This window comes from Squalius cephalus, assembly GCF_949319135.1.
Source record: "Squalius cephalus genome assembly, chromosome: 5".
In the NCBI taxonomy this organism is placed as follows: domain Eukaryota; kingdom Metazoa; phylum Chordata; class Actinopteri; order Cypriniformes; family Leuciscidae; genus Squalius; species Squalius cephalus.
Genome location: NC_137126.1, coordinates 30,405,444 through 30,416,094, shown reverse-complemented (window position 1 = coordinate 30,416,094; position 10,651 = coordinate 30,405,444). Strand labels below are relative to the sequence as shown.

At 45.6% G+C, this 10,651-nt stretch overlaps 1 protein-coding gene across 4 annotated transcripts in view; it reads right to left on the bottom strand.

Annotated features, from left to right (window-relative positions):
- Positions 1 to 2,847: 2,847 nt before the first annotated feature.
- fibcd1b (fibrinogen C domain containing 1b) overlaps positions 2,848 to 10,651 on the bottom strand; it is a 97,873-nt gene continuing 90,069 nt past the window's right edge. For all 4 annotated transcript variants that reach the window (XM_079873307.1, XM_079873308.1, XM_079873306.1 and 1 more), the window contains one exon: positions 2,848 to 5,313. In XM_079873307.1, the coding sequence (XP_079729433.1) occupies positions 5,045 to 5,313 (269 nt within the window). In that variant the 3' untranslated portion in view covers positions 2,848 to 5,044. The remainder of the gene's footprint in view (positions 5,314 to 10,651) is intronic.

The window sequence follows — 10,651 nt, the reverse complement described above, 5'->3', positions numbered from 1 at the left end:
TAAAAACTACACAATAGACTCAAGGTGTTAAATACCGGAATTATCCTTTAAGCTTATAAATGTGACTGTTTTAAAAGTATTTAGATTCACCAATGCCTAATTACTAATCTTTCTGTTTTCTTTTCTCTGGAAATGAGAATTTGTCAAAGTGAGAGAAAGTGAGTATGAGAGGTAGAGGGAGAGGTTAATACATAAAATGTACACTAACAAAAATCCTTTTCGAATGTGCTCACCATGATTGACTTCATTTACCTCTACCACAGAGACAGCTAGCAGGTAAATTCGAAGCGGATGAAGCCAACACTCAATCTAAAATAATAATAATAATAATAAATCTGTCTCTTCCTCACTCCCTCTACACGGTGGTATTGATTGTTATGCTAATGTAGGTTCCCTCATGCACATGTCTGCAAAACATAAAAGGAGCTGCCATGGCAATAAAATCGCTTTAATTTTCCTTTGACATTTCCCTTCCTCTCATCATCCCAACAGCAAAATCACAGATTAATGTGCCAGAGCGTGGCAGCAATCAGATGGGAGCTTTCACACCCTAAACTAAAGTCAAACTACAATAAAACTGGATTCAGTGTGAACATGAAAAGGTCATGAGAGTGAAACGAGGAGACACTGGAAAATGATTTGTTGTCTTTGCTACCGTATAGCTAATTCACGTAGCTTTGATTTATAATCTTTAGTTTATATGGGGATAGAAGTGCATGAGTGTGTGCGCTCATTGCGCTATTTAAGGGATTTTCATGTTTGAATGATGCATCTGTTCCTTAATGAATGCTGGATCACAACAAATTCTGTGGTATGTCAGGGAGAAAACATGCATATCTTGCAAGAACAAAGAACTCTGTTGTCTTGTCATGTGTTTTTGACATGCGGCTCATGCAGTTAACACACCCCATCTCATCTAAATTGCTGTCATCCCACACAAATTTAACTCACTACTTTCTTAGACCCATTCTTTATTTAAGTGATATATATATATAGAGAGATAACTATTTTTTTATATCAATCTACATATATGCTGGGATACAAGTATTGTGTCCAAAAACAGGGTCGATGATGATAAGCAAATTGACATTACTCAAGGTCGCAAAAGTGCTTCTTAGAAAGATAATTAAATGCTGTTATTTCAACAAATATCCATTTTCGATTATCAGTTTTTTATGCAATATTGCAGTTTTTTATTATAAATGATTTATCTATGCACACCATTATTATTATTACTTTTTAATTCATGTGCCTTCGTAATCTTGATTCAAAATACCTTTAAAAAATACTTTTTTTTAATATAACCCCGATTGTATTTGTCTGATAGAAGAATAACATATACACCTAGGGAAGGCTTGGATGATTAAATCATGGGGTAATTTTCATTTTTGAGTGAACTATCCCTTTAAAGCATATTAAAAAGACCACATAGACATATAAACAACATTAAAAATAAGATAAAGAGATAAGAGGATTTTAACTTGTTCTTGAAGAGATAACTTAAAAGAATATCAAAGTTTATTTGATTTATGGAATAGTTCATTTTCAAATAGTATTGTTCAAATTATGGTATAACAGAGTTGACACATAAGCTCAACTTCAAGTCTTTGTAAATATCCTGAACTAAACTAATAAAAAAAAATATAGAAGGAAAACAAAAGCAAAATACCAGCATTTCGATATATTTTGCTTTCATCCAATTTGCTAATACAGCAATGATGGTCTAGGTCACCCTCCTTTGCGCTGTTAAGGAAAGATGGCCATTAGGCGGTTACAGTTTTATTGCTTGTCTGTGCTGGTGTCTTCCCTGGGGAGTTGCCATTATTGCGGCAAAAAAACAAACAAACAAAAAAAACACAAAACACATTCAGCAGTGAACCCACACGCAATCCCATGTGCTGCTCTCCATCTTTCCCATTCGCACATGCCATGCAGTCATCTTTCTCCATCTCTCACTGTACAGTAGCTCACTCAACACACACACACACACACACACACACACACACACACACACACACACACACACACACACACACACACACACACACACACACACACACACACACACACACACACACACACACACACACACACACACAGAATCACACATCATTTTAAAAATGGGGAAATGGGAACAGGATGTTCTTTGGCAGTTGCCAATTGCTTTAAACCACACATAACGATTCAACCAGATTTTTTTTTTTACTTATTTATAGTGCAAAGGTTTGAGGAAATGTGTCCATAGGGAACAATCACAAAGGTTTGAGGAAATGTGTCCATAGGGAACAGTCTGTGTGAAAAGTGTAATGTGTCAAGAGCAAATGCCCTGTAAGTATTAAAAACAGCTGGAGAGGACGATGGAAAGATTTCCTGCTGGAAATGAAGAAATGTACGGATACACAGAAAAGACGCACAGGATATCTATCTTAAAATCCATGCAGTGCCATTGCAGAAATCAGCTTATTTATATGTTATTTATTGTTTTGTTTTTTTATATGCACACAATATGAAGAGCCAATGTCATACACAGAAGTAACAATTCACTTTTCTTCTTTATAAGTATATTTTCTGTTTCATTCTCACACACACACACACACACACACACACACACACACACACACACACACACACACACACACACACACACACACACACACACACACACACACACACACACACACACACACACACACACACACACACACACACACACACACACACACACACACACTCTCATAGAGACCCTTAATTACAAATTATTTCACATTTTTATCTGTCCAGTTATAATGTGCACTCTTCTTGTCCTTTGTTGACTTAGTTTCATGACATTGTTACATCATTCATCTATTTCCTTCATTCTTTTTATCAGTCTGTTAGCTTTTGTTCAGGGGATCATTACCATGGCAACACACTGGAGAAACGTTATTGACAGCTGAACAGGCAGCATGGTTAACTTTGAAACAAATGATGACAGAAAAAAGGGGCTGATTGCAATGTAATTCCACAGAATGAGAGGTGGTGGTGGTAGTGGGGGTGGGAGGGAGTTGTGCAATTGAAAATACACAACGGAGAAACAAACCAATAGGAGTCTCAAACAAACTTCAAGGAGTCTCCAGAGATAAGGACGAGCACTCACTCATGTCCATTGAAGAGTTTTGACAACATCCTGCTAATGTTGCTTTTACAGTCATCTTCCCACATATTTTCCAGAGTAATGAGTTCATTATTCGTTGGTGTATATTTAATGGAATTTAACTGCACTTTTGTCAGACCAAAATTTAAAACAAGTCCATTCAAGAGACTTCAGTCCCGCACAAGAGACCATTCAATCCTCGTCACATGACTACAGGCATTATCAGGCCATTTCGAGGATCTTTTCTAATGTACATTGTTTCATTTGTGTGCTTTTGTCCTTTTCCCGTAAGAAAACATTTCACATGCGTTAAAAGTCTCTAAAACATACACATTGTACATGAAATCTACACATCTTAAAGCTCTTGGTACATTTATAAAGTAAAAATCTAAATCGCAAAATTCAAGATGAATGAATCAGTGTTCATACTTGCACAAGTTCATTCACAAATCAGCCTGAAAACTTATTTTGTCTTTATACATAAAACACAAGAACAATCAAACAGTGGAGGGAACAAAAGTTTTGTTAGTGCGTTAATCATGTTAAATATGTAAATCTTTCTTTTCTGAATTCAAAATTACACAATTTAAACAAAGTACAAATAAACTGCCATTATCATGATAATGTTGATTTTTTATTTAAAAAAAAACATAATTAGGTTGAGAAAGGGATGAACTGCGAAACAGAAGCGAGAGAAAATTAAAAAGTCAGAAAAGAGCAAAGAAGAGAGAACAATGAGCAGAGTAATTGTACTAAATGACATGTTGACCTTTTCCACTTCCACAGGGGACCAAAGAAAACAAACTGAAGGAGCGAGGGAAGAGCAGAGAAAGAACAATTGAGAAGACCACCGGGAGGGAAAAAAGAAAGGGCGAGAGATGAAGGGAGGTGCTTGAGGTACATGAGGTGAAGGGAGCACAATATTCACGTTTAAGATGTCTGACCTTTGGAAAGTGAGTTGAAGAGAGAGACGGCAGTGAATGAGCTGATATACATGTTAGTGTTCACACATAAAAGACGGCAGGGTGGCTCGTTTAAATTAGCACTTTGACACGGGTTCTGAAGGCATGCGTGAACAAATGATGTGTGTGTGAGTGCTAAGTAAACACACTCGACTGATCTCGTCTGGCCGATAAACAGATTCCCCGAGAATGCTGAGACGGAAACGCACGCTCGGAAAGAAGACGAGACAATATCACATTTCCTTTTTATCTCATTCACACTCACATAAACAGCCTCCATCTGCCTATGTGTGAGATGAAGAGCCTTGCTGATGATCACTTGGCAATGGCGATCAGACAAAGTGGCCAATATGCTCGCTAATGGCCTGTCAGACAGATGAGAGACGAACTCCCACCGAATTCTTTGCACTCCTCTCCTCCCAGACCTCCTCTCTCTCATTTCCCTCCCATCTTCCACACTTTCTTCTTTTATACTAACCCCCTTCTTCAAGCATGAACACTTAGCAGAGATTTGGTCTTGGCGTGTGTTCGGAATGGAATGGAAACGGGAACCATTCCAACATTTCATTGTTGTACTTGTTATTTCTCTAACCAGTGGCAACATAATGGTACTCTTGATTCAGTGTCATTTTTATCAGAACCGAAGTATGACACTGAAGAGTAGTTGAGTCATTGCAGGAGTGAGCTGAGATCTGACAGCTGGGGTGTGAAGAAACTTCAAGGTCTGATGATGAAGAGATTGTCACATGAAGGGCAGGACTTACAGCACAGCCACACGACAGTGTGACTTTTCAGCCAAATTAATAAACAGGACAACAGAAAGCTCTCTTTCAGATCAGCAACAACAACTGTTCTTGTTTTCCACATCGTACGTTCCATATTTAAGTCTTTTAAACATTTATTTAATTTTTTTTCACTTCCTCACATTTAAATATTACTTTTTGCACATTTACTTGCTCTCTCGCTCTTCGCGTGTTGGCCGAATCTTCATTTCTGTGAATTTGAGCGAGTACTGCCACCCAGTCCAGGACGACCACTCGATCCCGTCGGCGTAAGAGGTGTGCTGTCCGCGCAGGTATTGGCCATTCAGGTTGGAGGTGTGGCAGTTGCGGTACCACCAGGCGCCGTGGTAGAACGAAGCACAGTTGTTCTCTGAATGATCGTTGTCTCTGTCTTTCGTTGTGAACTTCATTCCGTTATGCTTTAGCAACGAATCTCCTGTATATATCGGCCCATGTAAAACAGAAGGGAAAAGAGGAGAAAGACAATTAAACTTCTATTCAATAGTTTTAAGTCAGTAAGGGTGTACTCACACTAGGTGATCTGAACCGCGCCCAAGGACTTTTGACCCTCAATGCCTGGTTCGTTTGACTAGTGTGATCGCTCCGTACCGTGCCTGAGTGCGGTTTGCTGAACCGTCCCTGGCCCACTTGGAAGAGGTGGGCCAGAGCATGGTTCAGTTGGGCTTGGGCATGGTACACATTTAGTGTGATCGCTAACCGCTCCGAAGCAAGGAACATCTACTACTTTTGTGTGCACTACTGTCATCATTGCGACAGCAAACACACTAACCTCCTTCTTCAAGCATGATAACTTAGCAGAGATTTGGTCTTGGCGTGTGTTCATCAAAAATCATGGATTTTTTTTTAATCATGTTTTCCACAAAAATATTAAGCAGCAGAACTGTTTTCAAGATTGATAATAATAAGAAATATTGTATATTTAAGTTGCAACAGAGCTGACTTGTGTTATTCTAGAAATAACACTGTGAAACTCATCACAGAAAGCCATTTCACACAAACGACGTGGGGGAACGGAGACGTCACGTCATTGAATGACGAATGGGGGTTTCTCTTTGAAGCCTATCACCTTTGAGTTTTAGAAAACGAGCCAATGTCATGGAAAATGCCTTGGGTCTGCGGAATTTGCATGCCGCGATTCCGCCGCACCGCGTGGGTATGAAAGGAGGAGCGGTGGCAATCTCACATTATATTTCCTCGCTGAGGAGCCGAGTCTGAACTTAGGCAATTCCAGCGGTACAGCAGTTGTGGCAGAGGGACATAACATCTCTGTTCCCTCCTCAGGGAACGAGGGTTACATATGTAACCGAGATGTTCCCTTTCGTTCAGTCACTACGAGTTACGTCAGTGAATGACAAATGGGGGTCCCAATTCAATCACGCCACATCGACTGTCTTCCAGTGCCCTGCGCAAGACTGAGCTCCCTGTTGTGAGACTAGCACGGACGAAGGGCTAGGCTTAACGCAAGAATACCAAAGTACACTGGGTATATCCCAGGAGGAACATGTAACACAATGCCTACCCGTAGGGAGGACTTAGAATACACATATGACCCGAGTACAGGATGCATATGGAGGCTCAGAGGTATCCAGCTTCCCACCATAACAGACAAAGAGCTGGTCTGAGGTCCTGAAACACTGCGTTCTGTCTACATAGGCACGGAGGGCGCGTACTGGACAGAGAAGTTCCAAGGCTGGGTCTGCCTCCTCCGAGGGCAGCGCTTGCAGGCTCACCACCTGATCTCTAAATGGAGTGGTGGGAACCTTGGGCACGTATCCAGGCCGGGGTCTCAGGATCACGTAAGAGTAGGTCGGCCCGAATTCCAGGCACACTTTGTCAACCGAAAATGCCTGTAGGTCCCCTACCCTCTTGATGGAGGCCAATGCAACCAGGAGCGCTGTCTTCATAAACAGGAACTTAAGCTCAATTTATTTGGAAAGGCTCAAAGTGAGCTCTCTGCAGGGCAGATAGAACCACTGCGAGGTCCCAAGAGGGTACAAGAGAAGAGCAAGGAGGATTTAGTCTCCTCGCTTCTCTCAGAAACCTGATGACCAGGTCATGCTTCCCCACAGACTTACCTTAAACTGCGTTGTGATGTGCGACAATAGCGGCAACATACACTTTGAGGGTGGAGGGAGATAGCCTTCACTCCAACCCATCTTGCAGGAAGGAAAGCACAACACTGATCGGGCATTTTCTGGGGTCTTCTCGGTGAGAAGAGCACCAGGTGGTGAAGAGGTTCCACTTCAATGCATAGGCATGTCTCGTGGAAAATGCTCTAGCGGAAGTGATGGTAACCACCACGGGAGGTGGTAGGGTACTCAAACCTATGGAACCTATATGTGTGGCTTCTGGACGGGACGAGGGCGCCAGAGGGTGCCCTGTCTCTGAGAAAGAAGGTCCTTCCTCAGAGGAATTGGCCAGGGAGGTGCTGTCGCGAGGAGTACTAGTTCGGAGAACCAGGTCCGGGTGGGCCAATGAGCACCCAATATGACCTGCTCCTCATCCACGCCGAGTGTGCCCTCGGTCAGGAGTAAAACAGGCTGCAATGGGAAGAGTCTTGGGAGGCAAACAGATCTACCTGTGCGTCGCCGAACTGTTCCCAAATCAGCTGAACCATCTGGGGATGGAGTCTCAATTCTCCAGGAAGTGGCTGAAACCATGAGAGCTCATCGGCTGCACGGTTCAGGTCTCCCGGGATATAAATGGCTCAAAGCGAGCCATATAAATGACTCCATATGAGGAGGTGGCGGGCGAGTTGCGACATATGGCGGGAGCATAGACCACCTTATCAGTTGATGTACGCTACTGTCGCAGAATTGTCTGAGCGGACTAGTACGTGTTGGTTCTTGAGCAACGCACGGAAGTGGTGCAGAGCTAAACGTACCGCCAGCAACTCGAGGCAATTGACATGCCAAAGGCGCTGGGGTCCTGTCCAGGAGCCCACGGCAGCATGTCCATTGCACATGGCATCCCAGCCTGTGGTGGAGGCATCTGTTGATACAACAACATACCTGGAAACTCATTCTAAGGGCACTCCAGCCTGAGGTTCGTCCACGGGGTGAAGGTCTGATGGCAGACCAGAGTAACTGGTACTGGTGCATGCCAGGTTGCCAAACCCACCTCGGGACTTGATCGCAAAGCCAGTGCTGAAGCGGTCTCATATGAAGCAACCCGATCGGCATAGCTGCGGAAGCCATATGCCCCAGGAGCCTCTGAAATAACTTCAGTGGAACCGCACTCTTGCCCTTGAATTGTCTCAGGCAAGTCAGCAGTGACCGCGTGCGCTCGCTCGTAAGCTGTGCGCACATGGCGACCAAGTAGATTTCCATACCGAGAAAAGAGATCCTCTGCACTGGGGAGAGTTTGCTCTTTTCCAGTTGACCCGAAGGCCCAGACAGGCGAGGTGCCGGAGCACCAGGTCCCTGTGTTCGCAAACATGGTCCCGAGAGTGAGCTAGGATCAGCCAGTTGTCGAGATAGTTCAGGATGCGAACCCCGTTTTGCTGGAGTGGCACAAGGGCAGCCTTGATGACTTTCGTGAAGACGTGAGGAGACAGGGCTAGCCCGAATGGGAGGACCGCGTACTGATATACCCGCCCCTCGAAAGCAAACCATAGAAACGGTCTGTGTCGAGGAAGAATGGAGACATGAAAGTAGGCGTCCTTCAGGTCGATCACTGCAAACCAATGCAATGGACGAACAATGGAACTGTACCAGTGGGGTCATGCGAACCACAGACGTACCCTCGATGGGGCAGCGAGGCGGAATGACCGGCCTGGACGTGGGAGGCGTAGCGTCCCGGTGTGGGGGCACGGTCATTTGGCGCGTCCTGACAGAAGAGGCCAGGGAAGGACCAGCGTTCCAAGGGGGCCTGCTCTGCCAGGGGTCTGGCGACAGAGGGGGACGAGAGTGGCGAGGCTCGTGTGCGGTGCGCACTGTCATCCGAGACATCTGATGGCTCAGAGATAGGTGTGTCAGTTCTTTCTTTACAAGAACAAAAGATTCTCCTCAAGCCCTCCACCAGGGGAAGGAGTGGTCCTGCTACCATCTCCTGGAAAGAACTGCGTGCCATCTCTGAGCAGCCCGTCTCAGGGGCACCACTTAGCCTGGCGTTTAGCGGGCTGCGGAGCTGGAGGGGGCTGTGGCGCCTTCCTGAGGCTACCTCCACGGCATGGCCCAGATGAAGGCTGCTGCTGGGGCCGGGTGGGGCGGGGAGCAGGCTGAGGATTCTGTGCCGACTGCTGGGTGGAGGCAGCAGCAGGCCGTCAGGGCAGAATATGCTTTATAGCCTCAGTCTGCCCCTGGGCGGTCGAGAACTGTGGGGTGAAGTCCTTGACCGCGCCGCCGAAGAGGCCAGCCTGGGATATGGGAGAATCGAGGAAACGGGTTCACTCTGAGTCTCTCATATCAGCCAGATTGAGCCAAAGGTGTCTCTCCTGGACCACATTCGTGGACATAACCTGGCCCAAGGAGCGTGCGGTCACCTTCGTCCCACCTCCTGCATGTCCCTTAACATCCGTGCCTGGTAAACCTGCAGGATGGCCATGGCATGCAAAGAGGCGGCAGCCTGCCACGCAGCTCTATAGGATTTCGCAACGAGAGTCTGTAAAAACCTACAGGCTTTGGAGGGGTGCTTTGGGTCACCATGAGAAGAAGCGCTCTGAGGACACAGCTGCATCACAACAGAGCGTTCAACCGAGGGAACCCCAGTGTACCCTTTAGCCGCGGCCCCATCAAGGGAAGGAAAGGCGGAGAAGGTCGCTGAGCGATCGCGGGAAGACAGTGGAGACTTCCAGGACCTCGTGACCTCCTCATGCACCTCCAGGAAGAAAGGTATTGGGGACGGGCGCCCAATCATCCAGCTCTCCCGGGCAGCTGCGAGCATCGGGCTCGAGTGGAACCATCCAACCTGTCCTGAGCGCTCGCAGCTGCCCGGGAGAGTATGGCTGTCAACTCGGGTTGAAAGTATCGTCGGCACTTTGTTCCACACCGTCACCCTCAGGTCACCCTGTCCACCACCCAAAGTACCACCTCTCGAAGAGGGGGTAGATCGGGGTGTGGATGAGGGGACTCTCACTCTAGTGAGGTCATTGAGTCTCGACCGCAGTGTCGCAATGGTCATGTTCCCGCAATGAGAACATGATTCATCCACAAAAGCTGCCTTAGCGTGATCTAAGCCAAAACACACAAGGCAGCGATTGTGAACATCAAACTGAGAAACAGTCCGACCGCAACCAGAAGTGCACGGGCGAGACATCTTTATAAAGACGTGCCACGCGCAAGCTCTTTTGTGAGAGGGAAAACTCTGCAGAGTGCTGAAGTGACCAAGGAGAAGCACACGACTGGCAGATCACTGCACAGATCAGCAGGCAATGTGAACTCGCTGGAATTCGCCGTCACACAAACACCTGGAGAGTAGCTTGTCTCGAAGAGTGAAGATCTCAGAATTGCTTGTAGGAGTGAAGATTACTCTTGGCTTCGAAGTGAAAACATAATGCGAGATTGCCACCACTCCTCCTTTTATACCCACGCGGTGGGGCAGAGTCGCGGCATGAAAATTCCGCGGACCCAAGGCATTTTCCATGCCATTGGCTTATTTTCTAAAACTCAAAGGTGACAGGCTTCTAAGTGAAACCCCCATTTGTCTAAAACTCAAAGATGATAGGCTTCTAAGCGAAACCCCCATTTGTCATTCACCAACGTAACTCGTAGTGACTGAACGAAAGGGAACAAGAGACAAGTTAGCATAAAAAA